Genomic DNA, 17,439 nt, shown 5'->3' with positions numbered 1-17,439 from the left:
TAATAGGAGACTGCAATGGTATATAAAATTTTCTTTTAGGAAAGACATTATATCTCTTTTAATTGGTTTGTTCATTTTTTTTATTATTTTGCATCTAAGTATAATTTTAAAATTATCATAGTATAGGATCCATTGTTTCCGGCCCTTTCGTTTAGTATAGTTGGGCTTTTGTTTAGGAAGAAACTTCATCCTAAGGTTAGTCCTTATTTCATTATTTGTTTCTTAGGGCTTTTTTTTTATATACTCTAATCCTCCACTATAAAAGAAGTTATTTCTCCTTTTATTTTATCCTCATCTCTTTACGTACTTTCACAGAAATGCCCAACTCTATTTGAAACTATAATTTAGAGGCCTTACCTCTGTTTCATCTAAGTACAAAAGTAAGAAAGAGTTCGAGCTCTTCTAGCAGCAAGGTAGATAGCATTAATAGCCGGTGGGCATCCATTGCCGGCGATGACCTGACTCGTCTCATTCTCTTCCACCTCCCCATACATGAGATGATGGCCATGGTGATGGTGCCAATAATAGAGGTCATGGTAATGGTGAAGGTGTTTTTGGTGACAATGATGGTGAAGATTGGAGAGTGGGTCATCAGACAAGTAGGTAGGAGGATTAGAAGAGTAGTAGTAAGAGGAGATGGAGAGAAGATTTGGAGAATTTTTTTTTCCATTTTTAATTTGGCATGGGCAAGAATATATTATAAATTTTTGCATATTATAATATTTATATGGGTTGATTAATGGAGATACTTTGTCCAAAATTAAGTTCAGACACCTTTGACACTTTTTAAAGATAAGGATGTCATTGTGTCAGAACGGTATCAATGAAAGTGTGTTTTTCCTTGGGCGGTATTCTATTATTGTGTCCTAGTGGTGCAGTGTACTCTCATTATTTCTCGCAGCTAGGTTGTGGGTAATGTATCAGTTCAGGTTTGGCCATATTTTTGCTAAGCCAAAATAAACGCAATATCCAAACTAAACCCAAGTCCAATGGAGGTCACTCTACCAATACCCAGTACTGGTTCCAAAAATAATCAGGAAGTAAATGGTAGGAGCGCGTATGATTGAAGGAATTGGAATGGAAATTTAGAACATGCTTTGCTGGTTTTATACGGAAAGGAATTCTGTCCTCCAAATTTATGATTTCCTTTGACTACTGAACCACAAAAAAAAAAGGTTCTCATGATCAACTCACTAAAACTAATATTGTGCTCTAAGCATGAGTTAGATTCCAATCCAAGCGCTTATATCCATGCATATTAATACAAATTTTGTCTGAAAAAAAAAAAGAAAATCTTTCTAATAGAACTGCAAGTCTGCAAGCAGCACTAAAGAAGAGATAACCATAATAAAGAAAACGTTTTCTTTCCTCATTCACGTTAGAACTCCATTCAAAATATCATCACTTGAATGAGAACATCTTTTGAAAGGATTTGAGGGTGGTTATTTTCGAAGCAAAGAAACAATCTCCAAAGCAACATTTCCCAGCCTAAAGGCATCAATATTTTCCTGGCGCAGTGGCGATTTCTCGTTAACATCATGGAAAGCAGACTCACAATCATTGGGGGCACCTGCCACCATGCGCATATCTTCTACAGCCTCAACATAATCACTGCTAAAGAGATGCATTTCAGGCTACACTGGAAAACACAACCAGGGCTTTTTGACACTGTTAAGAGCCCTAGGGGAATAAAGAAGGCGAGAAAACGGAAGGCGATCGGAAAACCCTGGGTCTGAAAAGCCCATGCAGCCGTGCTTACATATCTAAGTCGAGTTGAAGCTTCGGAGTGCCAAGGGCGAAGTTGAGAGCAGCATGATTGTAATGTCCGGGCCCAATACAGACTGGGCCCAATACTGTAGGGCCCAGTTTGAGGGTATTGGGCCAGGGTGAAGGGTTAGCAGGCCCAGAAAGAACAGGCTCCCATCTTCCCCGAGGGCTGAAAAGACAGGATCACAGATGGCCAACGGAGAGACCCCCCACAAGCATGCACCACCAGAGCCCGCCACCTCCCTCCTCCTCGGCAGCTGGGCCTTGAGCTGGCCTGAAGAGGGGGGGTAGCTGGTGGCTCCCGAAGCCTTGAGCAAGGAGAGGATGCCACCTCTCCTTAGGGTCAAATCCCAAGCTTAGTTTTTATAGACCTAAACCCTGCTAACCCTAATCTTTGATATACCCTCCTAAGCTCCTACCCCTCTGATATCCTGTACCAGAGAGCTAGATCTCGGAGCTGGAGGTGGAAGGTGCCCCACAGCCCTAGAGGAGGAAGGAGGGACTGTGTACCGGTGACACCACGCTACCCCGACCGACCACGACAAGGTAAGGAGCAGGCAAGTGTGATTCTTTTTTTTAGGTCGGAAATGGGGAAGGGAAGAAACCCTTTGTTCGATGTTTCGCCTCTCTGTTCCATTTATGAACAGAGGGGAGCACATCGGCACAAGGAGAAAGATCGGGCAAGAAGAAGAGAACAACAAAACCCTAGGTCAGACCCACGGGCCGCGGGCCGGACCCAGGAAGCCCAAGCCCAGGCCCGGCTGCCACCCGGGCCGAGCCCAACCGGACTCGGCCTGCGGGGTGACAGTCCCCAGCCGCTGCCGCCCTAGGGCAGAGGGGCAGCCAGGGGGCCGCCGGTTCTGGCCGTGCCGGCGACCAATGCGGCCCCAAGGCCGCCAGCCTCCGCCCCCGCCTCTCCGCCGGCGAAAGGGTGGCGGTGCAACTCCCATAAAGGAACCCACAAAAAAAAGAGAGGGGAAGATCGATGCTTACCTCGGGCCACGGCCTCACCTCGCCGTGGCCGAAGGCGGAGAGGATCTTTCCCGGAGGAGGTCCCACCTCGGACCCATCTTCCGACTCCTCTCCTTTCCTCCGGCATCATCTCGAAGAAGGGGGAAAAAGGGGTCCCGACCCCATGCCACCATCACCCCGCCTCCCTGGTCGCCGGCGAGAGGAGGAGGAGATGTCGGAAGGGGTTCCGGCGGAGGTTAGGAGGGAATGAGGGAGGCGGAGAGGCCGAAGAAGGGAGAGGGGCGCGTGAAAGAGGCGGAAGCCTCTGGAACCCCCTGGAAAGGACCCTTAACGGGTCTGCCTAGCGGGTCAGATCCGAGTCCGGATCCGAAACCCGCTAGGCCTAAATCCGAGCTCAATCAGATTGGGCTAAGTCTGGACGGGCCCAAACTGCAAATTGGGTCAAATCCGAACCGAATTAAGCCCAGATTGATTTGGGTCCGAACCCAATTAAGCTGGATTAGATCCAGCAGACCTAATTGATTATGAATCAGGCCCAATTCAAGCCCAATTCAACTGACAAAAGGTCGAATTGACCTTGGGCTAACCCTGACTCAGGCCCAAATGAGCCACATCGACCAAATCAGAGGACTCAATTGGCTAGAAAGGGTTGGACCCAATTATAAATGCGGCCCAATCCTTTAATTAAAAACCCAATCAACCCATGTGGACCTAATCTGGTTTTAAATCGAGCCCCAAAGGCTCTAAATTGGGTAAATTGGACTTGGGCTAGATCCTTGGATGGGATCCAAGCAAGTAAGTTCATAATATGATGAACTAAGAAATTTTATAATAAATAAATGGGGAATAATGTAATCCCTATGATGTTGTTTTAGGTGATTAAGGATTTGTCACTTGAACTCGAGAAATTTGGAAAGCGAATCACTGTAAGTAATCTACCTTAATCTTATCGTAGATCTGGTATTACGTTTTATAAGATGAACCAGTATTTTTCATATAATTTGAATTGTATACATGATTTGGGAAGAAAGTAAGTAACATGTTCTAATCCTGTTGTGGATCATGTCATGTTATTAATATTTTCTCAGCATTTTTTTTAAGGATATATGTTTCATGCATGATATGTTACAATGCATAAGCAACTTGCCTGATCTCAGAAGCTATGGCCATGTATGCAACATGATTATGCTGATATTTTAATCATGTATGTAAGTTTATAAAGTCTTAGCTAGCCAAGAGGCACTATAATGGGCTCAAAGATGCTACTGATCGAATGCAACTGAGCTGGCCTTGCTAGTGGCCGAGAATAACTTCGCTGGCCTTGCTAGTGGCCGAGAATGACTAGCTGGCCCCGCCAGTGGCCGAATGGACTTCGCAGTAGCATCCGAGAGAATGGACCACGGTATGCCGGGGGCACGGTTTCATATGAATACTTTATGAAAATGATATTTGAAGCATGATCATGAGGCTCATTTCAGAGCCTGGGTATATGAGGCGGGTGTTTCCAAATCCTGCAGATGCGTTTTGGGGAGAAGCAAAATCGGTGAGGGGTGAAGGACGCTTGCGTGAAGCCCCGGAACCGGCCAACATCTGGCAGGGGAGCCCCGTGTTTCCCCCTCATGTAGGCCCGATAGTCACGTGCCCTGCGAAGGCGGGCCGTGACATTTATGAACGTGCCTGGCCAAAGCATACATTGTTTTACAACGGGTTTTTGAATATATCCTTATGAAATATTGTATTTTGCTAAAACCGCTATCTCCTTTAAATGATGCTAATCGCATGAATTCTTATGTTTTATGAAAATTCTGTTTGACTGAAAAGACTGCTTTGTTTTCCAAGCATACATATTTTGCCATGATAAATTGTGAGATAATACGCATGTCAGCTTCTCAAACCCTGCATAAACATGGTTACCATTATGTTCGATCCGGTAAGATTATGTATGATTACTTAATGAGCCGTGTAGCTCATATCCGTTCATTTACTTTTTCTTTCAGATCCTCATCACTGATAGCTGCCAGAGACACGTTAATTTGGTATCAGAGCTTCTTTCTTTTGGGGTAAAGCAAGTATACTTTTGTGTACATAAACTACATAGAAGCTCTGTATTTGGGTACTGACCAGCATGTTGTATTAAGAATGCTTTCATATGAAAAGATTTGATTGGTTTGACTACCCTGTTACCCAGGTATGAGGCTGCGTGCTATTGTGGGCGGTAGTCGGCAATAGCACGGCCGTGTCACGGATCCGGGTCCGGGGCGTGACATCTAGTGGTATCAGAGCAATAGGTTAATCATGAGTAAAAACGTTAAGTTTTAATAAGGAAATGGGTAGTTTAGTCTCATTTAGTGAAATTTCGCATAATTCGAAAGAAAGAAAAGATTTTTTTAGTTGTATCATCGATCAATCACGAAAATTGCTCGATGCAAATATTTTGATAGGAGACAATGAGCGACAAAAAGATGTTAGAGCTAATATAAAACTATTCTAGGGACATGATTGTGACATGTTGTGGTATCAGAGCTCTAGGTTTAACAAGACTATAACCGTAAAAATTTAGGATAATGGGTAGTTAAGAGTATCATAATATATTAAGATTTTCATAATACCTTAGTCGAAGAAAGCAATTTATTTCAGTTTCACCCTAAACTCTTGACTGCTAGGTAGCTATAAGAAATAGGGAATACTCAGACATTTACCCTGATGAATTACCGGAATTACCCCTGGTTGAGATATCGAATTCACCATCGATCTTAGGAGAGGGACTCATCATTAAGGCCCCCTACTGGGCGATTCTTGTTAAGCTATGAGAACTGAAATTTTTAGAGGGAAACTTTGTCTACCTAAAAATGTTCTTTTCAAGGGTATTACCCAATTTGGAAGACACGGCAAGTTAAGTCCTCGCTACATTGGCCCATTCGAGGTTCTTGCTAGAATAGGCAAGGTTGCCTACAAATTGGCCCTATCTTCAGAGCTATCAGGCGTACACAACGTCTTCCACATCTCCTTGTTACGGAGGTACATTCCGGATCCCAGCCATGTGTTGCCACACGAGCCTCTGCAATCGAAAAAAGACTTAACCTATGAGGAAGCTCCCCTGCGCGTCATAGACAGAAAAGAACAAATCCTACGAAGGCGCACCATTCCCTATGTTAAAGTTCAGTGGATAAATCACATCGAAAGGGAAGCTACCTGGGAGCTGGAAGATGAGATGCGCCAAAGTTACCCTCAACTCTTCGAGAACCAAGGTATGTTTAATTTCGAGGACGAAATTTATTTAAGGGGGGAAGGATGTAATGTCCGGGCCCAATACAGACTGGGCCCAATACTGTAGGGCCCAGTTTGAGGGTATTGGGCTAGGTGAAGGGTTAGCAGGCCAAGAAAGAACAGGCTCCCATCTTCCCCGAGGGCTGAAAAGACAGGATCACAGATGGCCAACGGAGAGACCCCCCACAGGCATGCACCACCAGAGCCGCCACCTCCCTCCTCCTCGGCAGCTGGGCCTTGAGCTGGCCTGAAGAGGGGGGGGGGGTAGCTGGTGGCTCCCGAAGCCTTGAGCAAGGAGAGGATGCCACCTCTCCTTAGGGTCAAATCCCAAGCTTAGTTTTTATAGACCTAAACCCTGCTAACCCTAATCTTTGATATACCCTCCTAAGCTCCTACCCCTCTGATATCCTGTACCAGAGAGCTAGATCCCGGAGCTGGAGGTGGAAGGTGCCCCGTAGCCCTAGAGGAGGAAGGAGGGACTGTGTACCGGTGACACCATGCTACCCCGACCGACCACGACAAGGTAAGGAGCAGGCAAGTGTGATTCTTTTTTTTAGGTCGGAAATGGGGAAGGGAAGAAACCCTTTGTTCGATGTTTTCCCTCTCTGTTCCATTTATGAACAGAGGGGAGCACATCGGCACAAGGAGAAAGATCGGGCAAGAAGAAGAGAACAACAAAACCCTAGGTCAGACCCACGGGCCGCGGGCCGGACCCACGGGCCGCGGGCCGGACCCAGGAAGCCCAAGCCCAGGCCCGGCTGCCACCCGGGCCGAGCCCAACCGGACTCGGCCTGCGGGGTGACAGTCCCCGGCTGCTGCCGCCCTAGGGCAGAGGGGTAGCCAGGGGGCCGCCGGTTCTGGCCGTGCTGGCGACCAATGCGGCCCCAAGGCCGCCAGCCTCCGCCCCCGCCTCTCCGCCGGTGAAAGGGTGGCGGTGCAACTCCCATAAAGGAACCCACAAAAAAAAGAGAGGGGAAGATCGATGCTTACCTCGGGCCACGGCCTCACCTCGCCGTGGCCGAAGGCGGAGAGGATCTTCCCCGGAGGAGGTCCCACCTCGGACCCATCTTCCGACTCCTCTCCTTTCCTCCGGCATCATCTCGAAGAAGGGAGAAAAAGGGGTCCCGACCCCATGCCACCATCACCCCGCCTCCCCGGTCGCCGGCGAGAGGAGGAGGAGATGTCGGAAGGGGTTCCGGCGGAGGCTAGGAGGGAACGAGGGAGGCGGAGAGGCCGAAGAAGGGAGAGGGGCGCGCGAAAGAGGCGGAAGCCTCTGGAACCCCCTGGAAAGGACCCTTAACGGGTCTGCCTAGCGGGTCGGATCCGAGTTCGGATCCGAAACCCGCTAGGCCTAAATCCGAGCTCAATCAGATTGGGCTAAGTCTGGACGGGCCCAAACTGCAAATTGGGTCAAATCCGAACCGAATTAAGCCCAGATTGATTTGGGTCCGAACCCAATTAAGCTGGATTAGATCCAGCAGACCCAATTGATTATGAATCAGGCCCAATTCAAGCCCAATTCAACTGACAAAAGGTCGAATTGACCTTGGGGTAACCCTGACTCAGGCCCAAATGAGCCACATCGACCAAATCAGAGGACCCAATTGGCTAGAAAGGGTTGGACCCAATTATAAACGCGGCCCAATCCTTTAATTAAAAATCCAATCAACCCATGTGGACCTAATCTGGTTTTAAATCGAGCCCCAAAGGCTCTAAATTGGGTAAATTGGACTTGGGCTAGATCCTTGGATGGGATCCAAGCAAGCAAGTTCATAATATGATGAACTAAGAAATTTTATAATAAATAAATAGGGAATAATGTAATCCCTATGATGTTGTTTTAGGTGATTACGGATTTGTCACTTGAACTCGAGAAATTTGGAAAGCGAATCACTGTAAGTAATCTGCCTTAATCTTATCATAGATCTGGTATTACATTTTATAAGATGAACCAGTGTTTTTCATATAATTTGAATTGTATACATGATTTGGGAAGAAAGTAAGTAACATGTTCTAATCCTGTTGTGAATCATGTCATGTTATTAATGTTTCCTCAGCATTTTTTTTAAGGATATATGTTTCACGCATGATATGTTACAATGCATAAGCAACTTGCCTGATCTCAGAAGCTATGGCCATGTATGCAACATGATTATGCTGATATTTTAATCATGCATGTAAGTTTATAAAGTCTTAGCTGGCCAAGAGGCACTATAATGGGCTCAAAGATGCTACTGATCGAATGCAACTGAGCTGGCCTTGCTAGTGGCCGAGAATAACTTCGCTGGCCTTGCTAGTGGCCGAGAATGACTAGCTGGCCCCGCCAGTGGCCGAATGGACTTCGCAGTAGCATCCGAGAGGATGGACCACGGTATGCCGGGGGCACGGTTTCATATGCATACTTTATGAAAATGATATTTGAAGCATGATCATGAGGCTCATTTCAGAGCCTGGGTATATGAGGCGGGTGTTTCCAAATCCTGCAGATGCGTTTTGGGGAGAAGCAAAATCGGTGAGGGGTGAAGGACGCTTGCGTGAAGCCCCGGAACTGGCCAACATCTGGCAGGGGAGCCCCGTGTTTCCCCCTCATGTAGGCCCGATAGTCACGTGCCCTGCGAAGGCGGGCCGTGACATTTATGAACGTGCCTGGCCAAAGCATACATTGTTTTACAACGGGTTTTTGAATATATCCTTATGAAATGTTGTATTTTGCTAAAACCGCTATCTCCTTTAAATGATGCTAATATCATGAATTCTTATGTTTTATGAAAATTCTGTTTGACTGAAAATACTGCTTTGTTTTCCAAGCATACATATTTTGCCATGATAAATTGTGAGATAATACGCATGTCAGCTTCTCAAACCCTGCATAAACATGGTTACCATTATGTTCGATCCGGTAAGATTATGTATGATTACTTACTGAGCCGTGTAGCTCATATCCGTTCATTTACTTTTTCTTTCAGATCCTCATCACTGATAGCTGCCAGAGACACGTTAATTTGGTATCAGGGCTTCTTTCTTTTGGGGTAAAGCAAGTATACTTTTGTGTACATAAACTACATAGAAGCTCTGTATTTGGGTACTGACCAGCATGTTGTATTAAGAATGCTTTCATATGAAAAGATTTGGTTGGTTTGACTACCCTATTACCCAAGTATGAGGCTGCGTGCTATTGTGGGCGGTAGTCGGCAATAGCACGGCCGTGTCACGGATCCGGGTCCGGGGCGTGACAATGATCTGATTTGTATTATATATGACGTGCCTTGTACGAAAGAGAGGTCCTTCTAGAGGATGACTCTGTGATAATTATTGGATGGATCCTGCAGACTTTGGAGGGGAGTTAGCGATTACCCCCACTGCTGAGAGATATTAGGGCCATGGGCCATAATGAGCTGGTGATCCAGACAAAGCATGTGTTCAGAGAGGCCAATAAACCTGCGGATTGGGTGGCTTCGTTTGTTGCCAATCATTTGGAGGACCATCTATGGATAGAAGTGACGAAGTTGCTTAGTGCGCTCCGGAATGTTTTGTTTTTTAATTTTCGTGGTTGTGTCTGTACATGTTATGTATGATCTTTCATTTTAGCAAAAAAAAAAAAACTTCGGCAACCAACGGGTATTTTGATGTGACATAAAATGTTTCCATGCACATCACATAATGGACATGGGCCATATCACGAGTCACTTGGCTTCACACCTTAGACCACCACTTCGGTGGTGGTGGTGGTGGACTAACCCTATGTACGTTCATATATATGTTTATATATATAAAGTTCATATATGTTTAATTTTGAATAGAAAGCGATCATAATTTTTTAAGATTAAATGGTAAAAATATATTTCTTATTTTGCAGTATTCGGCTATTATTAGAACAAATGCATTTTATCAAAGTTTCTATGGTAATAAAAGAAAACAGATGGATTAACTTAAAGTTTGAATAGGGAGAGAGAGTCCAACATGATTTTAAGTGGGTTTAGAGAGAGAAAACGTGAGACATTAAGACTCATGTTCCAAACCTCATAAGCATAACATTGTACTTTTATGTTAAATTTTTAGGGAGGGCCAAGTTAGTTACAATGTCGCCTCTTAAAATTTGGGTCTCTTAAAATTTGCCAATTTTTTAGGGAGGGTATGCAAAACTAGTTAAAATTTTTTAGGGGTCAAGTTTAGCGCAACATACAGGATTTTGAGAGAGTATATGGGGAAGAGGCAACTATTAAGGAATTTTATAAGGCCGCAGCAACCCATCTCCAAACAAAAACAAACTTCTTTTGTGTTTTGCGAGAGAGTCGAGGCCTTATTTATTTTTAATATATATATTTTAAATATCACCCCTATCATATATGCAATTCTTAATAGTTATTTCATTTGCAAACTATTTTCTCTCGGGGATTTCAGAGTTTGAAACCTATTGGTGAGTGGTGACCTTATGTGGTAGAGTCAAAAAAGAAAAAAATCCTCCACAGCGTTTCCTAATTTTCCTTCCTTCTTTGAAGGATTCTCTACCTTCAAAAAAAGTAGATATGGAACACAATCTTTTGAAATCTTTTCCTTAATAATCTGCACAAAAAAAAAAATCTCCTGCAAATCTCTGCCCATTAATCATTACTTAAATGGAGACATGGTTATTCATTGCACAGTTGCAGACCCTTGTGGGAGGGAAGCGGTGGTGATAATAATAGTCTAAGGGAAATCCAGGAGCAGCAAGCAAGCACCAAGCATGAAGGCCTTTGCACTCCTCTCCACCCTCCTTTTACTCCTCCCCTTTTCCATTGCCTCCTTGGAAGAAACATGCAGGAATGTAACAGGAAGTGAGGAGGGTTACAACTTGTGTGTCACATCCCTTCAGGTTGTTCCCGGGAGCCGGACGGCTGACACCAAAGGCCTTGCAGTCATCGCAACACAACTACTGGAGGCCAACTACACTCACAACTTGGACAAGGCGAAGGAGCTGCTCAAGGATGAAGGCTTGTCCCCTTCGATCACAAAAGCACTGGGAGTGTGCTCAAATGTCTACGAGCCGGCATCTCAAAGGCTGCAGACGGCTATTAACAAGCTCAAGTCCGGAAACATTGCTGAGGCTGTGGAAGATATGCGCAAGGTGGCAGGTGCCCCCAATGACTGTGAGTCTGCTTTCCATGATGTTAACGAGAAATCGCCGCTGAGCAAAGAAAATGTTGATGCCTTTAGTCTGGGAAATGTTGCTTTTGCAATTGTGGCTTTGCTTCAAGAATAATCGCTCCTAAATCCTTTCAAAAGATGTTCTCATTCAAGTGATGTTATTTTGGATGGAGTTCTAACGTGAATGAAAAGAACAAAAACGTTTTCTTTATCATGGGTATCTCTTCTCGACCTTGAGATAGTGCTTCTGTTTGTTGTTCTATTAGAAAGATTTTAATTTTTTTTCAGAGAGAATTTTTATTAATATGCAGGGATACGTGTTTGGATTGGATTCTAACTCATGTTTAGAGCACTATGTTAGTTTTAGTAAATTGATCATGAGAACCTCTTTTTTTTTGGATTCATAGGTTGAAGGAAATCATAAATTTGGAGGAAAGAATTCCTTTCCGTATAAAACCAGCAAAACATATTCTAAATTTCCATTCCAACGCCTTCAATCATACATGTGCTCCTACAATTACTACCTGATTATTTTTGGAACCAATACTGGATTGGACATGGGTTTAGTTTGGGTCTTGGATCTGCTTTGGCTTTGGAAAAATACGGCCAAACCTGAACTGATACATTACTCACACCCTAACTGTGAGATATAATTAGAATAGACTGCAACCACAAGGACACAATAATACGAGACCAGTCAAGGAAAAAAACACTTCCATTCTTTCTTTCAAGTAAACCTTTGTGAAACAATGACGTCCTCATTTTTAAAAAGTGTCAAAGGTGTCTAAATTTTATTTTGTGCAGAGTATCTCTATTGATCAACCCATGTGAATAATAAAATATGCAGAATTTTCTAATATATTTTTGCCCGTGCCTAATTGAAAATGGAAAAAAAAATTTCCGAATCTTCTCCATCAGATTTTATCTAACCTGTTGCGGATCTGGGGTAGGTACAAGTAATGATAAAATCCGCTCCAAAAGCAATTAAAGAGAGGAGAATAAAACAAAAAGAGAAATAACTTCTCTTATCATGGAGGATCCGAGTCAAAACAAAAACTCAAGAAGCAAATAATGAAATAAGGGCTAATCTTAGGATACAATAGAGTAAATGAATTTTTCCCTAATAAAAAACCAAAATAAACTAAGTGAAAAGGAAACAGTGGATGCTATACGTTCGCTATGATAATTCTAAAACTACACTTAGATGCAAAAGAATAAAAAAATGAACAACCAAATTAAAAGAGATAGATCGGCTTCCCTAGAAGAGGACTTTGTGCACCATTGTAGACTCCTAATGCCCATTCCCAGGCTCTTTTCATCATCATATTTCTGTCAGGCCCATTTGCGGGAACCTCGTGTTGCGCCATTTTTTCTGTAAGCCATCCTTTTTGCAGCGTAAATCCTCCAAAACTGATCAAGTGCCAACATATTAGTCCTCATTAGTGGGATCTTTAATATAATCAGGATGAGAATTTAAAATCATCTCAAATCAAAATCCTTTTTCATAATATGTTTCATATTTCAGTCTAACAAAAGTATAAAAAATCATGCGGTATCAAAATCGATCCAGCATAATCCATAATAAGATCAATACTTCCAATCATGCATCATTATAGTATTCCAAGATAAAGTATATTCAATAATAAAATATCGTTGATCAAATTCATTCATCATAAATAGTATGATATAAAATTTATTAGGGGTAATTAATTCCCCACCCTCCAAAAGACCACGCTATAACCCAATTTATTAATATAATAACTTATAATTTGCCGATAGCTTATCAAGTTGTCAAATTCATCTCTCTGGCGATTTCCGACCTTGAGGACTTGGGATCGGCGGTGGAAATCAAAGAGAAGTTGAGGGATGGGATTTATAGGGGTGGAAGTGAGGGAATCCTGTGATACCGGACTCCTACGTGGAGTTGAAGAAGAAAGCGACTCTCATCAGGAGTCCGCCTCCTCTCCTCTACTTGTGCAACACACATGTACCTCAAGTTATTTATTTATTTATTTATTTATTTATTTTGTGTGTGGGCTGATCTAAGTTCCAGGCTGGTTAAATAGGCTAAGCCTAGTCTAGTATGAGGCCTCTAATTAAATGGCCGGAGTATTACAATTTCATTAATGCAGCACTTTTTAGAAAGCATACTTTTCCTTAGCATGAAAAGTTGTGCTAACACTTTTTAAGTGAATAGCTTAGGTGGATGATCTATTCTATAGAGGTAGGTAGCCCGTATACAGAACCTTTGAGAAGCTAGTGATTTGATATATTTATTGTAGAACCACATAAACATTCTCATCTACAACTCCTTGGTTTATCCTCCTATGGACTCCCTCTCTTCTTCTAGTGGTGAGTCACCACATAGTTTGATAATTTATTTTTAAGAATTATGAAGGGTGGTCCTCTTTTCCGTTATTTCTTTCTGCTAATATTTTTGCTACTCTTTTTCTATACATTTTTGTCTTTTAAATATGCCATGCTAATAAAATACTATAATCTCAACTATCATAGGGTCCCTTCTTTGTATACGTGAATATCATATGAATAATGCATTTAAAAATATTTTGCTTTAGAATAGTAGAGAGTAGCTACTCTGGTTCTTTTGGAACACATATCATGTTCTAGTTTTAAAAATTATATCACTTTTTATTCATATGCCACATTCTATTCCTTTTTTTTTATTGTTAATATTTTTTAATTAATTATAATTAGTCATGGCTATGTCCTATTTAGTATTCCTTGCAAGCGTACTAGGATATTTTAATTATTCTAGAAAATATTTAAGCTATCAATTTGTAGTATTATATTTGCATTATGACACTTAAAATACTGGTATCTATTTTGCATTATTTCACATTCTAGAATTTATACATGAAAGGCATGTTTTCGTGTTACGAACAATTTTATTCTTTTGAACCATTAAAATTGTTATTATAACATATTAATAATCTAATATGAAAAATTATAGTGGTATTTATTGAAACAATGGTAGACACTAAAGTTATAATAGTTTTTGGGCATGCAACTACATATAAAGCCATGAAGAAGTTAATGCAATCATGCTATTAGATTTCTTTTTCTCTCCTTCTTTATATTTAGTTTCTCATGCCCCCAAGCTATGAAGCTTGATATACATTATTGACAATTTTCCTGATAGCTTGAGATTTTGGAATAATTAAATTATTTACATAGAATTTGAATCATAGTCTTCACTCACTTTGGTCATTGTTATCCCTCCAAGTGCATGGTCTGGGTTGGGTTGAATGTGAGGGGAACAAAGTGTTAGGCTTGATATATATTGTTGACCTTGGTCTCGACGGCTTAAATTTTTATAGCAAATTGATTATTTACAACATATATATCATGTTTTCACCATTGTTACCAGCCACTTAAACAAACAAAGAAACAAGAAAAAGGGATAATGGCAATTCCACCCACCCATTCAGACTATAGACCTCTCTGCGGATGTTGACTTTACAACCTACACCTAATTTAGAACAATGAGAATGTAGATTGACCTACTAATTACTAAAGAAGCATAAAAAGAAATACTAAAAGGCATAAAAGTCCATGTCGATTCAAAATTCTCAGGCCATGTCTTGTGTTGGGGGTTGCGTCTAGATCCTCATTTGATGGCCTCCTCCAGCATTTACAGAGAAAAATTTCATATTAGTTTATTTATGAAAAGCTACATTTATGTAATTACTTCTAGCAATAACCATTCCTGATGGTGATTCCTATACATTATTTCTTGGTAGTTACTTATAGAAGTTTTCTCCAACCAGAAAAAATATCTTATAAGTGCCTTTCTCCATGCATGTATACCACTTGTCACACTCTAGATATGTAATGTGTGAAAGTCAGTTTAAAAATTATAGATAATCAATTAATTAGAATACAATTTTGACAATAATTAAAAGAAAATCAATTAAAATATTGTTTGATTGTTAATCAAAATATTGTTTGATTGATAATTTGAAAAAATATGATTCAAATAGAAACCATCCAAGAAAAATTATTTGCTATAAATCTCCTTCCAATATAAGATGAAGAAAGTTTCCTTATATCTCTCTTTTCTTTTTTGGCGAAGTTCTAACCCGCTCTTGAAACCATCTTGATAATCCATATCTTAGTGCGTATTTTAGTTATTCGAAGTTTTATTATGTTTTCCTTTTTATTGAGTGAATTATATTACAGATCTTGTCTTTCCTATATGATGAATCTCACCTTGAGCCTATTCTCTTTGCAATAAATTGTGTGAGACTCTAGAGAGACAAAAAGCTCTCATTAGTGAAGCATGGGAGGAAGCAAAAAATCACAATGCATTCACACTTTTGTAAATAATCATTTACAGCACACTAAATGCTGAGCCCTTCAATAGTGGGCATGCAAACAATTCATGAAAGGATCAACCACCTCCTCTACTCACCACTGCACACTCAATTGTTTTAAAATTTTCACATGGCAACGTAAATTAAGATGTAATGGTGGAGGTAGCATAAAGAGGGATATGTATGGGATTCATACCATGTTTGATTGAGGGAAAATTATTCGAAAGTCTATTCTCAACGAGTATGGTAGGATCGAACATATTTACAATTCCATTCAGGGGTGATGGAAATTTTTAACATATTTTATATATCTTTTATTAGAGTAAGTATATAGAAGATTTTGACTGGAAAGGCCATACATAATGGAGATATTATCTATAATTGTGAAGTAACATATGAGTCAGAGGTGGACTGAAATAAAATTAGACTCCAGCAGTCAAAACCGGATGCAAAGAAAGAAACAATAGTCAGGAATCCAACTTTAGAATATTTGAATATAGGGACCCGTAAATAATTCCCCTTAGACAATATTAGGGGTGCCTATGAGGTTGCCTTGGGTTCGAGTTTTAGTAAACCCAGACAAGATCTATTGGTGTTTTGGATCTAAATTTTTTTCCGCATCTGGATCAGTGAAGGATCGGGGCAGGGTTCAGCCAAAAGTATCATAAAATTTATTGGGTTTTTGGGTTAGATTGAGGTACGTTAGGTTCCTATTGTCTTCCAAATAAATATCTTAGATAATTAATCATGTTAAAAACATCCATGTTTTGAAAAGTTTATTAATGACACGTCCAGTTACATGCTCCAAAATTTAAATCAGGATCCATAAGCCCTTGATAGTTGACTGTATATTAATGATTGATAGAAAATTGAAAAGATACAAATCTAAAGAGAAGTAAAAGCACCCAAATATGTTCAGACATAGGATTTATTCTCTTTACTCCAAGTTGTAGAGAAAATCTTATGTTCGAGATTTTATAAATTAAAGGTTATAAAAATAAAGCTAATATTATATATAAATGAGCCGGGTCACTACTCAGGACTAGATCGGGCATGGTCTAAAAACTTCAATCACAATACTAACCCAAAATTTATAATTGGTCTAACTTTGAACCCAACCCAAACCATTCATTGCCTGGTTGTGGTCAGGTTTGGGTTGGGGTGGGGTTAAGGTTAGTTGGGTTCAGGGTTTGTAGGTTGGAGTGATAGCCTTGGGCAAAATATGAGCTGGCCTTGGCGATTGAAGTGTAAGGATTGGTTTGTCCTAATAAATTCCAGCATAATGTTTTTTTTATCGAATATCTAGAAGTTACAATCTAATATTTTCCGTTTAGATGTTCAAGTTGAGACCATTGTTTAAATTCTCATTTAGCTGAATTGAAATTTGGCCAGGTTATCTTGACTAGTTTTTGGAGTTGATTTTTTAGCAGACTCAAGTTTGCGTAAAACTTAGATCTTGGATCAGTATTGACTTAAGCTATTTCACCAAGTTATTTGAAACTTGGTCCAATAGTTTAATTTAAACGCTACCTATAGTCCATCTCAGTATCATCTTTTCCTAGATTTTCGCTCAAAGCAACTTATTGGATATTATCTTTTAGTATACTTAGTATGAAAATATAACAATATAATTGAAATATAATGTCTTGGGGCTTCAAATCCTCCCCTACTCAAAACCCCATCATCCACAGGATTCGTTTGGTTCGCGGGAAGTATTTTTCCTCTTAGGAATATGATTCCTGGAAAACAAATTCTTAGGAAGAGGATGCCTAGGAAAGTACTTTTGGCATGTTTGGTTGACCATGGGAAAGTGACAAATTTCCAAAGTGCTTATGTTTGGTTGGTCATCCACTTTCCCCTTAATAAAAATTAGATCTTTAATGCCTCTTTAATGCTTCTTTAATGCTGAAGGGTCAATTTGGGAAAAAGTAAAAATGGAGTGATTCCCGCCTCATGGAAAAGTAGCTTTTTTATG

The 17,439-nt window shown here is 40.9% G+C and overlaps 1 protein-coding gene across 1 annotated transcript; it reads left to right on the top strand.

The window, feature by feature from the left end:
* Positions 1-10,690: 10,690 nt before the first annotated feature.
* Positions 10,691-11,341, top strand: LOC103718030 (pectinesterase inhibitor 12-like). Its single transcript, XM_008806663.2, has one exon. The coding sequence runs from the start codon at positions 10,730-10,732 to the stop codon at positions 11,243-11,245; it is 516 nt and encodes a 171-aa protein (XP_008804885.2). The 5' UTR covers positions 10,691-10,729; the 3' UTR covers positions 11,246-11,341.
* The last annotated feature ends 6,098 nt before the right edge of the window (positions 11,342-17,439 follow it).

This window comes from Phoenix dactylifera, chromosome 8 (genome assembly GCF_009389715.1).
Source record: "Phoenix dactylifera cultivar Barhee BC4 chromosome 8, palm_55x_up_171113_PBpolish2nd_filt_p, whole genome shotgun sequence".
Classification (NCBI taxonomy): domain Eukaryota; kingdom Viridiplantae; phylum Streptophyta; class Magnoliopsida; order Arecales; family Arecaceae; genus Phoenix; species Phoenix dactylifera.
The sequence above is the reverse complement of the archived record's forward strand: the minus strand, read 5'-3'. Positions and strand labels throughout refer to the sequence as shown.

Coding starts and splice junctions, on each gene's coding strand:
- LOC103718030 (XM_008806663.2), top strand. CDS start 10,730: ATGAAGGCCTTTGCACTCCTCTCCACCCTCCTTTTACTCCTCCCCTTT.